General features: G+C 39.9%; 2 protein-coding genes across 3 annotated transcripts; both read right to left on the bottom strand.

The window, feature by feature from the left end:
• Nucleotides 1–37: 37 nt before the first annotated feature.
• LOC311261430 (immediate early response 3-interacting protein 1-like) lies at nucleotides 38–2,513 on the bottom strand. Its single transcript, XM_084360041.1, has 3 exons — nucleotides 2,343–2,513; nucleotides 1,400–1,501; nucleotides 38–539 (listed from the first exon to the last, which is right to left on the bottom strand). The coding sequence occupies exons 1-3, from the start codon at nucleotides 2,431–2,433 to the stop codon at nucleotides 484–486; spliced, it is 249 nt and encodes an 82-aa protein (XP_084216167.1). The 5' UTR covers nucleotides 2,434–2,513; the 3' UTR covers nucleotides 38–483.
• Nucleotides 2,514–3,267: 754 nt separating this feature from the next.
• On the bottom strand, nucleotides 3,268–13,655 carry LOC311261948 (mothers against decapentaplegic homolog 2). 2 transcript variants are annotated; one of them, XM_084360981.1, is made up of 11 exons: nucleotides 13,482–13,655; nucleotides 12,042–12,450; nucleotides 10,534–10,623; nucleotides 10,107–10,300; nucleotides 9,095–9,229; nucleotides 8,704–8,778; nucleotides 7,700–7,753; nucleotides 7,300–7,512; nucleotides 6,826–6,963; nucleotides 6,045–6,189; nucleotides 3,268–5,572 (listed from the first exon to the last, which is right to left on the bottom strand). In XM_084360981.1, exons 2-11 carry the CDS (start codon nucleotides 12,275–12,277, stop codon nucleotides 5,449–5,451), a joined length of 1,404 nt encoding a protein of 467 aa, XP_084217107.1. In that variant the 5' UTR covers nucleotides 12,278–12,450; nucleotides 13,482–13,655; the 3' UTR covers nucleotides 3,268–5,448. The 2 variants fall into 2 exon arrangements, with proteins under 2 accessions (XP_084217107.1, XP_084217108.1); XM_084360982.1 differs by having other exon boundaries at nucleotides 8,716–8,778.
• Between the last annotated feature and the right edge of the window lie 510 nt (nucleotides 13,656–14,165).

Raw genomic sequence — 14,165 nt, 5'->3', positions numbered from 1 at the left:
TTCGACTATCAGGAAATGAAACGCGCTTGCACACTAGTGAAGGTTTATAAAAAATCTTTCTTTACGTGCATTTAAACAACCACAGCATGTATTCATGAGTTACATTACATGTTTCAGTGTATAAATCACAAACCTTTCACAGTCAGCTTCTCTGTGACACTTTTTTCTCTGTGATATTTTATGTAAAAACATTTATTATTCTTCATCAGTGATCACTATTCATCATTGTATGGTACTAATCCATAGAAGAGGGAAGATAACCTTTTAAATAGCTGCATTTGCTTATTCTAAATTACTGTGTTCTGTAAAACAGGCCTTAATAAAGTACTGAAGTGGAATAAGAAGTGTTGCCATTCATATTCAGGCTGACAGGAGACATTTAGAGGGTCAAGAAGATTCAATGTTTCTGCAGAAGTGTTCCTGAGGTGATGGAGATAGTCTCCTGCCAGCAGACTGGTTTTCCCCATCTTCACTCGCTCCTCTTCATCCGAACAGAAGCAGCAGCACAATGCAAACTGAATTCACTGCAATCAGCGGAACTAAAGGGCAAAAAGACAGTAGAGGACATGATGAGTGTGGAGAGTCTCACGACGGTAGGACGCTTTATCACTCACCCTTGAATAGACCGTGTGTGTGTGTGTGTTTGTGTAGTTTAATGAGCACCCACAGGTTTGAGTAATATCTGAGCTTTGTGGGGGTCCCTAAAACAACTAACCCTAGGGTAGAGATGGGCTGGCTGTGTATGCAAATACAAAGAAATTAACACAAAGAAAGATAAATTTGGTATAAATGGTGAAATCAATTGAAAAAGTGCGTTGATGCAGGATGCACTTTTACAGTGATGTTGCGACAAACTGACAATTTTTACAGAGAAAGAAACATTGTAATGTGTTGTATTTAATGCCAAATTTACAAGAAGGCACCAATGAGTTAAAATTTGCTGTAGCTGTTTTACAAAGTTGATTAAATCACTCCTCATGATGCAACACCTCTTAAAATCACTCGATTGGTAAGGGAGTCTGGGATATTGGTGTTACTAGTGACATTCATCACTTCATTATGTGGTCCATATCCATTGTTTAAAGCAGACCATAACAACAGTTAATTAATTTAAATAAGAAAAGGTATGACACCCTGGAGAGAGGGACTTACATGGTCATTGTCACTGTTGACATGACATGTTGACATGGTGCGTTTTTCCTCTGGAAAACATGTTTCTTTTAATCTAATTTTATCATTAATGTAAAAAATACTCATTCCATTGAAACATTCATTATTTGTGATTAAAATAATAGTTGTTGGTAATGCATTAGTGACCCCCACAGATGTGTGATTTTACTGCTTTTGTGGGAGCTCAGACCCCATTAGCACTCACGTAACTGGAACCCTGAACACCCACCTCTCATCACTGTCCTCACAGAGCGAACAAGGGTCATGAGCTGCACTTTGATGCCTGGTTCATCGCCAAAACCTCCGACACTTTGGTCCACTCCCCAGCCAACTGATGGTTAAAATGCAGACAGACAGACAGACGGACAGATTCATTATTAAAAGAAATAAAACATTCTTCAACCAAGTACTTTTCATGTACCTCTTGATGTACCCTCGTCTTTTTTAAATCTATATTTTATATTGATTTCTATTTACATATTACTGTTGTTATTATTATTATATCATACTATATCATACAAACTTTTATGTGCAATATTTTATTTTATCTTTTATTTTATTGTTTGTTTTTATCTTTTATTCTTTATCTCTTCCTATTTTCATTATTAATTTAATCGCAATTGGTGTGCATTATTCTCTAATCTGTTTTCTTGTTATTAAATCATGTTTTTCTTTCAGTCACTCTTAAAGCACGTTGAATTGCATTCTGATTTGTTTGAAAGGTGCTATACAAATAAAGTTTGTTTGATTAATTGATCGAAGTACTGTTTCTTTAAACAAAGACACTTTAGAAAATGGCTTCACTGCATTTTGTTAAGATATTGTTAGGCCTGTATTTGTTGATACACCAGTATTTTAAGCCAGCCACGATTGTTGTACATTATTTTTTTGTAAATAAAGTTGTTCTAAAAACCTTTAATAAGAAGGTAATCATAATATATATATATATGTATATTTATATTAGATTTAAACGGTGAGCAAACTCGTTTTAGCTGTTCCTTAGAGACTAATACAGCGACTATAAGTAAGGTAAGCCTTTAGCGATAAATCTCAAATATTTAATGTTCTTGCAAGTGTAGCTGTGAAGTTGCTAGCTAGTTAGCATTAGCTAACCTATTTCGACCACCACATAACATCTATCGGCGCACACATTATTAATTACACCTACTTACTTTTACTCAGAAATCTTTCTTCATGCAACACAGCGACAGCGTTGACACATAGGATTGCTGCTTGAATTAGAGAGTACAAAGTAAAACCCATGTTGTCTGAACAGGTAGCTAGCTAGCAAGCAAGCAGTTAGCTAACAGTATTTACGTCTGACGTAGCCTACGGTGGAGGAGAGAGGACAAACCTAACGACAGCTGGTTGAACTAAGGAAGGTGCAAAATACTGCATTCAGACCGTTCACTTGGTTCAGAATGGCAATAGCACAGTATATAATACTGTATTACAAGCACAAGTCTTCCATTCAAAATTTCACCAAAGTAAAAGTTATTTATGATCAACAAAATGCTCTTAAAATATACAATTTACAAGCACTTGTTATGCAGAATGAGCCCTGTCAGTGTTATCGGACCATTAACATATAAGCAGTAATTAAATGTTGTTGAGTTGGAGCTAATTTAAACGACCTCATATACTTTTGTATCAGAACAATGCATTTTATGTTCGAAATGTATCGCAATTTGCATGTTGTTTTGTACATGTACATGCACTTTAAGTGCACCAGATTTGTTTTACCAAGACAAAGAGCTTCAACTGAAATGAATTCAAACAGGACATTTTGGGTCAAATGAAGGAATGATCCATGCCCTCCATGTCACTTTAGAAACATCAGTGTGCCTAAAAGTGTATCTATTATGAGCTACAATTAGTACCAGTACAGTATCTCTAAACAAAACACAACACAAGAGGATTATGGTGCAAGATCCAATAAATTATACTAAGGTGAAATAGTGTTCACCTGTGGAATAATGATAATCATTGATCTGTGAATGGAGACTAAAACCATATCGACCTACCAGCCTGTAATTTTGTCTGCAATGATAAATATCCCCAATATCTAACATCAAGAAACACAAACAACAGACATAATCATGAGAATAAAAATCTTTATTAGTGTTTTATGAAGTCTGCATAATATGCCACACGCCTGAGAAGCTTATGGTCAGAAAAAAAAAAAAAAGAACTGCTCTATCAATACCGCCCTCTACTGGTAAAACAACTGCGACATCTACTGTACTGACTGCTTTGCAAAAAGATTACTGTTAAATACACACATACTGTACTACTGTTATGTATATGTACGTCTGGTCCACGTCAGTTTTTGTAATGTTTTTTTTTCACATTCATATGTTGTAGGCCAAAGATAAAAACAATGTCACACTGGACCCTAACACATGGTTCAGTTCCCCAAATCCAAACGTCACTAGGTGCACTTAAAGTACAATCACTAGTGCCATAAGGTAAACACATTTACATCAAAAAGAGGGGAGGGGGGAAAACATGTTAAACTCGCAACAGCCACGTAATGACAATAATGGCAGAGTTTAAGCTAGTAAGTCTTGTTGTACATACTGTATTTAATAGACAGAACAAATACAATACACACATTAACACAATGTCCCAGTGTGCAGGCACATTCGCTCTTCTTTTCACATGGAAGAAAACGGCTCTCCTCCCATGCTCTTGTAACATTTTAAAAGCCAATTATATCTCGTTGACCATAACCCGCTTGACTAAGCACCAAAAGGCTACAAGAGGTCACGTGTGTTTTTCCAAAAAAAGTGAAGAGATGAATGAATGAATGGCCTTTACAAAGTTTTACATGCCTCTGGAATCATTAAAATCATGTCGGGAAAGTAGATTTTGGGTTTCAGGCAAATCTGTTGTTTTGTGTACTTTAAATGCACCAGATTTCTTTGGGAAAAAAAATAAAATAAAACAACAAAGGATAGAGACAGGCTACACATCATGTGGGGCAGTGATTTTCTTTTCTTTTACCAAGACAAAGAGCTTCAATTGGAAATGAATTCAAACAGGACATTTTGGGTCAAATGAAGGAATGATCCATGCCCTCCATGTCACTTTAGAAACAGCTGTGGTCTTGAAAATATTACTTTAATAAAAAGTGAACGACAGAAAATTTTAAGTATATTTATATATAAAAATACATGAGAATACAAAAAAGTAGCAAAACAATGGGGATATAGGCTAAAAACAGAATGAATTCATTGATACCTTCAATTTCTCCTGGTGAGACTTTTAATGCTTCACCTCGGAGAGCTCCAGGACTCCCAGTGTCGTGTCAAAAAGAGAAAACAAAGCTTTGATAACTGCTGATATTCTCTGGTCCCTGCCCAGTGCACCTCGCAAAGCCTGGTCAACATCTCATTAGCTTCTATACCAGGCTGATCAGTGGGGATGTAAGTCAGCTAAACCGAGGACACGTAGAGTGCCATATAATGACAAAGAAATAAACTACAGCCAGATCAAGCTTGCAGTTTGTTTGGGGTTTTTAGAATAATTATTTTTTTACCTAACATTCCTATTTGTCCATTAAGAAGCATGTCTTATAAAGACACACGTCAAGAGTTACAAAAAGGGCCATTCTGGCAAAGTCAATTCAATCAAATTTCTTAAACACATTGTGGCGTTTCCTTCGGAGGAGAACGGCCACCATGGCCATCGTTTCTTCACCAAGCCACCTCCCCCCTGACAAAAGATGGGGCCAAGTTTCCCAGAGAAAAGTAAACTTAGGTTCAGAACAATGGTTAGGGTGGGCTGGAAATAAAATTGTTTTAGCATTCAAGCTCGTGTTACTCATACAAGCAATCTTCAAGACTGAGAAACTATTCACAAATATTTTTGGTATTTCCCCTACTTCCTGGACTAAAAACCAATATACATTTCATTTGTACCACAAATAGATCTAATATTAAGGATTTGGGGAAAAGCAATTTAACAAGGTGCATGACATAGATGGGTAACAAAGTGCCAAATTCTTTACTGAAATGTCTGTATGTGTGTGTGTGTGTGTGTGTGAGTGCGGCAGTGTAGGTGCATTTGTTCTTTTGTGTGTGTGTGTGTGTGTGTGTGTGTTTGGTGTGTAAAGTTAAAAGAGGGATGTGGAACTGGGCCACAAATGCTATGAAGAATGTTACAGAAAATTCATTCTGTGGGGGTTTCCATTTTTTTCATGAAAGGACTCACAAGTTTAGAATTTAATGATCATGTAATGGGCTGTGGTTTTTTTGGGGGCATTTCCTCAGCTGTTTAGGACATACTGGAGCAGCGTGCAGACGGGGAACCCATCTGGGTCAGAACCTTGTCCAGCCACTGCAGGGGACCGTTCAAATGCAGCTCGATCCAGCAAGGAGTGCTTGTGACAGTCTGCCGCCTGGAAAACAGAGACGTACATTTTAATGACTGAGCTGTGCTGACATCACGTGACTTCTGATGCTCTATGCCATGCTTTATAATGCACAGTGTGTATTACTGCTGCCTGGACATGGGTGCTCGGGGATTGTAGGCCTCTACTTGACATTTATTGTCAAGAAAATGTGTGTGAAAATACTTCTGTGATGACCACTCCCATTCCCACACAACAAGAAACATTCCTGGGCTGGATTAACTTCCTCAGACAGACACAGCACTCTATGTTGTCATTAATTAAGACAGAAGCTACATCCCTAAAGAGAAAAGCAACATGATGCTACTACTGAGGAAACAAAACTACTTAAGTCTTCAGTTCAAGACCATAACCACACATGTTTAAGATGAGTTTGTGAGACTTCAGCTCAAATCAGCTCAAACCTATACAGATAGCTTTAATTAAGCAGTTTAAATATGGCATCCATATCAGTACTCACCTGTACTCGGCTCCCCAGCCTTTGACGAAGCTCATACGGATGGTGCACATCCTGGTGAGCTGGTAGACCGCTTCGAAGCCCTGGTTGACCGACTGAGCCAGCAGGGCTGCAAATTCCTGGTTGTTGAATATTTTTAAATTACAACCTAGAGGGAACACAGAGGTAAAGAGGCCCGCAGTTAATGTGGGTTTTCCCAGTGATGATTATATCATATCTTTGGCTTACCAAGTACACATTTAGCTTCAGGTTTGCAGCAGTGTGTCATTGTGTGTCTGTGGCTAATTATTGTCCAGAGGTTTGGAGGTGTTCAGCATCGTTTCCTTTACTTTTTCACCTTTAAGCAAAACGTTATTCCTTTTTTAAACATCAGACAGACTATGAATATGCATTTCAACCAATCTGAATCCAAGTGGGCTAGTCTCGTATAGCCATTTTCAAAGCGCTCAGTCAGCACTGGAGAGATGGGTCAGGCTGCACCACTGGTGGTCCACGGACCACTTTGAAAAAGACTGAGTTAGAGTGACTTGCTATTTTCAGCCCGTTGCTTGTTAGCTCAGAGGTTGTTGTTGTTGCTTCCCATAAATACAGTCATTTTGAACACGGTAGCATGCAGTCAGTGTAAGGGAGGAGAATGCCGACTGAAATAGTCAGCCAATGGCAGTGTTATACCTACAGTCTACATCCAGTGAGTCAGACTACAAGCTGACTATAGCTGCCATCTGCCACAAAGGAGCAAACTACAATTTTACCAGAGGCACCTTTCAAGCCGTCAGCATCTTACCTGGAGGAATTTTACACACTGTTGCTGGATGCCAGCCATACCGCTGGTTGCAGTTTGGACTCTGGACAAAGATGGCGCTATCACTCAGGCACTCAGCAAATACCTCCCCTCCAATGTAGTAGAGCCTAACTCCTCTTCCTGGAAACACAGACAGAAATAAGCAAAGTAAATAGTTAATGGCTGCATTTATATTATGCCTTTATCCAAAGTGCTTTACAATTTGCCTCCCATTCATACACGCACACGGGCTTGGACATGTGGACAGGAGGATGGTGAATGAACCTTCAACCCTGTCATCAACAGACAACCTGCTCTACCTCCTGAGCACCCAAAGTACAAGAAACATGAGACTTGCACAAGATATTTCAATATGTAAGGCTCAACCAGCGACACATACTGAAACAAACTGTAAAAGGCCAACAGGTTGACTGCAGGTGATTAACTACTATAAAGCTACCTGTAACTCTGCCTTACCTATGTGCCTCCGGGTCATCTCCACAGTGGCATTCCTGTTGACATTAGACAGCAGGCCCAGACAGAAACGCTCAGAGTTTGATGGATCTGTGAATCCGTCCACTGTCAGCGAGGGCTGCGAGGCGTGGAACGTCTCCCCCACGCGCTGGTTCAGCTCGTAGTAAGCTATAGAGCACCAGAAGGCTGGCTCCGAGTAAGTCACCGGCTGCAGGTCTACAGCAGAGATCATGTCAGTGAAGTTCATCACAAGAGTTTCTTTTGAATAAATCATCGTTCCAATGAGAAAGATGTCTGTGTTTGTGTGTGTATCAGCCTAACTAGGTTCAAAACTGTGATATGTTAATAAATAATATGCTTGTTTGTTGTGAAGTGTTTCAAATGTGAAGGATTTGCATCTTACCCATGCTGTGATTGACAGGAGACAGAGTGCTGGGGGACAACTCTGCTGGAGAACCTGACAAAGAAAACAGGAAGTCATCGATATGGAAAGGTTCACAGGAGACCATAACATGGGGAACAGGTGGATCAGATCGATGACTGGTTGCTGCCTTACAAAGGAATGCCAAAATAATACTGTAAAGTCTACAAGTGTGCATTAGAGTGATGAAGAGATGCCATTTACTGCTACCATGACATCTGTACATCTTCCATTATGGTATCAGTTGAATTTACACAGTTTGATGTGTAACTTACTTGGTTGCACAAATGACAAAATGGATGATGTATAAAACAATAAGTAGGTCCCTGATGCTGGACATAGCATGGTCTAGTCTGTAGTCCTTAAACCTGGAAATCACCTTGCAGTTTTGCACATCCAGTTCCCTTGTCTCAAAGTCAATGAGTATTTTTTTCAGTTAAATGTCTGAAATAAGGTCTGTGGTTACCACAGGCTTAAGATATTTACACGTTTTGATTGACGACATAAAATAAATCATCAAATGTCCTATGGCAGTTGCTAACAATTTGCTAAATGACACAACAGAGGACATTCAACGTCCTCAAACCAAACACGGAGACTCATCTACTCACTAGTCCGTCTTTACAGGCCGACTTTAGTTATAAACTTTACATTTTTATCAATTTACAGAAAAAGGTGTGTAGTAATTGTGTAGTGAGACGCTTAGTGGTGGTGATGTTTAAGCCATGCGACCACAGTGTAGCCTGTTTATAGCCTCACACTAGCTTTTTACTTCTAGTGACTTAATTTATAATTCAAAAATCACAAGAGTGGAGTTCATCTGTGAAGATTGATGAACCAGGGCGATACCAACTCCTGTGTTGGCCTACAAAAATACGTCATTGCTACAACGCTCTATATGCAAGTGGAATCCATGAAGTGGTGACAAAGGAGGTAGCGTCTTTTGTGAAAGGAGAAAAGGAGAAGAAGCCGCTAGTCTAGGGTACCTGTGTCCATACTTTGATTCATCTGTTGATCGCTGGCCTCCCCATCCTCACTGATGTAGCCTGGTGGAGGCGTTTCTGTTGAAATGATGTGAGAAGAAAAACATGAGCTGTGATGTTACCATAATTACCACCATTTCCCCGACTCTCATTACTATAATTTTCCCCCCAAACAGATGTAATACTAAAAGCAGAGGAAACTCAAGCAGGATACAGAGAGTCACAAGTTCCTCTTTGACTAATACACAATCAGTGTGAGATGAACTTAACATATACAAACTTAACACCATGTAATACAGTGCACACCCAGAATAACTGTTTCTTCACATTAAGATTTTATTCAGCACATTGTGTAAATCTTCAGTCACACCATCCGGTGTATATTGAAACTCACCTGGTATATAATTGTTTGGAGGTTCGATTCCTGCAGGGAAGTTTGTGTTCTCGGGTATGGAATGAGTGTAGTCATCCAGAGGTGGCAGCTCTGGCAGGATATCTGAGTGTCTTGGCACAAGAACAGGAGGCAGCACTACAGGGTTGGGTAAAGGTGTCAGAAGAGATGAGTTAGACTCCTATCAGTTTCCAAATAATTGTCAATTTTCTTGTTTTATTAATGCAAAAACAATGTTCAGGTGCTTTGAAACAAGTGTCATAGCCGTGGAAGAATCTGTGCAACAGCAATAAGACAAGGATGAAACACTACAACTCCCCAGTATTACTTAAACTGAAATATTAAACTGATAATGGCTCTTTAAGGCAAGGTGAGGCACTGTGGATTGTATCACTGTTCAGCCCTGAAAGCCTTAATGGACTAGTTCTATATTTCGAGAGATGCACTTATTTGCTTTCTTGTTGAAAGTTAGTAGCGAGAGTCTCGTCTATCTTCGCATCCGTTAGCTTAGATGGTAACTTGGTTCTGTCCAGAGGCAAAAAACCATTGACAGAGGTGAAAAAAAGAGAGATGCGCACACCAAAAAGCTCCCGTATGAGCCATGGGACATTTAAAGAACAAAGCTATCCCTGAGACTGTTTCAGAAGCCGTGTGGATTTCTTTCTTTTTCAGCTCTGCCAGGTATTTTGTGTTCCAGCACCAATCCCGCTGGGTAATGTAATGTGCTTGTCTTTTTTGTTATCTTTTCCAAAAAAAAATATCTGTCTATAAGCACCTCTAAAGCTTACCATTTACAGAATATATCTGGTTAAGTTTAATCTGTAGCATGAACTGTGTGAACTTTCTGAGAAGAAATATCCACTCCCTCTCAGAAAGTTCGTCAACTGATTGCCTGGCAACCTAGCATTCAGTTAAGCTTCACAAGTCACAGTGGGAGCAACAATCATGGAGAGAGACAGAAATAAAAAAGAGATGTGCATGCTTTAAAGGTAACAAATGTCCACTGGGGTCTCACCTGGGGTCTCCACCCTCTGGTAGTGGTAGGGGTTGATGCAGACCTCATCCTTTTTTAGGTGGAAGGCATACTCACAGGCCTCAATGGCTCGCAGCTCGTGATGGCTGTGAAGGTCAGGCCATCGCCACAAGCGGCAGTAGATAACATGGGGAAGCCCCTTCCTGTGGGAGACCTGCAGGCGGCCATCCAGTGATCTGATTGAACAGCAAACAGTAGATGGTGGTGAGATGGGTGAAGGATACACAGGGGAAAGGGGGTGACACATAATATGGGTGGGTAGGGGAGGGAAATGGAGATGGAAAGGATTGAGTGGTGATGAGAACGAGAAACAAAGATGTTCTCAGTGTCTGACACCTCCAACATTGTAATTACAACTCTCCCACATCAAAGTTGTACGCAACACCATACAATAGTTGAGGATAGTCACCTGGTTTGGTCAGGGTAGCTGTATAGGCCTGATGTATCCCACTGTTCTATCGTATTTGGTGTACTCAGTCCCCATATTTCAGAGCAATTGCTGTGCACAGAGAAAACAACAAAACAAAAACAAAAACAAATGATAAACATGGGACATGGCTCATTCAGAAATATCAGTATGGGTAATGTGAACACTAAAAGGCCTCTTTTATTGGAGTCTCATGGCAAAATAAAAAAACATCAAATTTACTGTCAGCTGTGGGAATGAAAGATGGGAACTTCAAATAAGAGAAGCCTTTTTGACAGAATTAAGGGAAAAAAAACACAACATGAAATCTGCTAACACACACAATGAGTGAGACAAAGAGCATTCTTCACCAGCGTGGCATTGTATCAAACACTGAAAATAACTCAGAACTTATCTGGAGACATTCAAACAAACACTGAAGACACACAATGGCACAAAAGAGGGGGGAAGAAACGGAGGAGGCAACCTTGGACAAAAAAAAAAAAAAAATCAATTTTCAAACATTCTCAAAACATTCACAAGAAAATGGCCAAAAACTAAGAAAGAAACTTGGAATGAAGACAAATGAGAGAAGTTGCTTCTGAATAACAGGACAATAACACATTCTACATGTTAAATACTACAAATACAAAACAACATAATACTAGACTTTATTACTTTAGTGGGATCTAAACTACCATTCAAAATTGCATTTATCAGTACATGACAGGGCAGGAAACTAACTTTTGTCCAGCAGCCGTGGCAGCTTGCACATCCTAACATTCAACAGCTATTTTTACTGCAGGAAACTAGGTGTTTAGAGTAAAATCAGTCCAAAGGTTAAATAAAAGCTAACCAATCACAATCAATCCAATCTGGCTTTTTTGGGGTTCATAACCCAACCTCTAACGCAGATATCCTCTTCTAGTCCGGTCTTCCAATCACACAGAGTCAGCCAGTGCATCTCTACAAACATAACAGTACAGCCTAGAACAATTCTCAGGCGATAACAACCAGCCCGCTATCTATAGTCATACAAACATCTGACGTGGTACTTGGCGGCACATCAGTGAGGAATGAATCTGTTAACACAGTGTTCCCACTGAACGCGAGTCTGAGCCATCAAGGCTGGCTGGATGATAAAGAGAACATCTTCTCTCAACCTTTGATTGTCTCTCTCCCTGCGAGAGTAGTTCAAACTGTAAGTACAGTTGTAAACAAACAGGTTTGATTAGTTCTCAGCTCATCTTTAATTAGCTATTTATGTTCGTTTTCTATTATCTTGCATCCCTAAACAAACATTATCATATTTCCAACAGTTGTACGTGTTTGTTAACAGTTGAAGGAGATTATGACCACAGAATAAAGAAAAGACAAGTGCAAGATCAGCATCTGCCCACAGGTTTTTGTTTTTATACTAAGCAGAGATCTCAGCTAATCACACTTGCAGAAACATGTGTAACAGGCAGCAGCTTCTTGTCTGAACAGCGATCTAGTGTTGGGAAGTGTACCTGGGGATGGTGACACACTTGGTGTTGCAGTTCTGTGTGGTGATTGCTTTCTCCAGCTCATCTAGCTGGCCTGTCTTCTTTAACTTCTTCACTAAGCTCTTCACAGCCTTCTCGCACCATTTCTCCTCTTGCCCGTTCTGCTCTCCACCGCCTGCTCCGCCCGGCCCACTTGTCGACTTCTTCCAGCCCAGCAGCCTCTTCACCACAGGAGGGGTGAACGGCAAGATGGAGGACATCTTAGCTGGACAAGCCGGGAGTCTCCAGAGGACTCAACACAAGCTCACTCACACAGACCGAGGGGACCTAGAGCTACAGTTTGGGCCCTTGCTCTGATGGGGCCCCTCCGGTGACCAGTGAGTCACAGGGTGGACGCCAGTGCTAGCTGGGTTTACTCAAAAGAGATGGACACCTTGGGAGAAAGTCACAGACAAAATACATCATTACAAACAAAACATGGTGCAGAAAAACAACCATATCTAGCCTCATCACAACAGTAAAAAAAGGCCTGTTACAAAATGAAAATTTGAATGGTGAATAAAACAGTAAGGTTGTTTTGTCAGCAGTATTGCTAACGTTACATAACTAACTCTTGTGTGAAGTTAAGTGTTTGGTGACTTGAACAAGTGGAGATGTCCTCCTGACGATAGCTTGTCACAAACACTGCTCGACATCCAAGCTAGCTAGCTAGGAAACTTATAAAGTTAACACACGGGGTGTGCCTCATACCATCACATTCCGTGCATAGAAGCAATCACGACCAGATACTAGTAAACATACTGAACTGCACAGTGAATGTTGTAAAATAAATGTGAAAAAGCAGAGTATTTTGTGACAGGCCCCCCCAGTGCTAACACTATCTGGCTTGTGAAGGCCGGCTGCTAGCTACCTGGTAGGGGGGCCTGCTTGACTCAAATCACAACAATAAGTTGACTAGCCTTAGCGTAAGCAAAATGCTTCAATAGTCTTAGCTAAACACGAAGAAAGAATACGTAATAATTAACGCAACTAAGCAGATCGGAGGCAATTCATGGAGAAGTCCTCATCTAGCTAGGTGAGCTAGCGTTAGCTTCACGAAGCTAGCTGCCAGCTTGTTATCAAAAATCCTTTTGTTGTGATCCACGAAAAAACCTCCTGTGCGCAACAGTCAAGTCGCGCTACTTTGCTACCTAACGTCAGCATGTCAATTTAAGCCAGGCTGTGACAAATCTAATATGAAAATATCACTTTATAAATCTGATCATTGTAATATTTTATGTCAACGTAGCCATTGTGTATTTGGGACTTTACTAAAATATACACACGGCACCAAAACGAGTTAGCATCTTGGACGAACTCTTCCAAACTGAGCCCTGGCTCCCGCTGGCTAACGGTACTACATCTCTCACACAAAACAACATGCTTCAAAGTCGAGAAAACAGCGAAAAGCATTTCGATATTTACCCCAGTTTTAAAGTCCAAAGCTCCGCTTTTTGAGAAAAAGATGCGCACAGCCCTCTGAACACCTTGTCGACATAGAAATGCCTGAACCGTATTGTGCTGCAGCTAATTTTGACAAGGCTTGTTGGCTCTTCTCAAGTTGCTACCAGTGCTACTGGAGCTAGTTTGCCCGGTTAGGTTGACCGGAATACAAAAACAAACATGATGGCTACGTACGAGCTCTTAATCCCTCCTATTCAAACACTGATTGGAGGATTATAAGGAGCCATTCTCTGAATACTGGCTGATGTTTTTGACAGTTTTTATTGTTTATCTGACAGCATGGGATTAAATGTGTCTTTCAGAGAGGGTGAGAGGTAAATGCAATTCTTATTCAGCATTTTCATTGGACGTGAACTCAGTATTTACATTACCAACAAAAGACAACAGTAAAAGAAAGGTAAACAACAAAACAAAGTCACATTTGTAGTATTTCTAATTAGTTTGTTTTTTTTACTTTTTATTTGCACATACATAAGATACAATCAGATGATAAAAAATAACATTAATGTGTTCTCCATTACAAAAACAAAAAAACAATTAAAAAATAACCAGAAAAAAATAAGTTAATAGACAATGACCCAAAGAAATATAGAAATACATACAAAACTTAATACAAAGATAAATGATATATGTACACACACACAC

Source organism: Pagrus pagrus (assembly GCF_965226575.1).
Source record: "Pagrus pagrus genome assembly, chromosome: 8".
Classification (NCBI taxonomy): domain Eukaryota; kingdom Metazoa; phylum Chordata; class Actinopteri; order Spariformes; family Sparidae; genus Pagrus; species Pagrus pagrus.
This window is presented reverse-complemented; position numbering and strand designations above follow the sequence as displayed.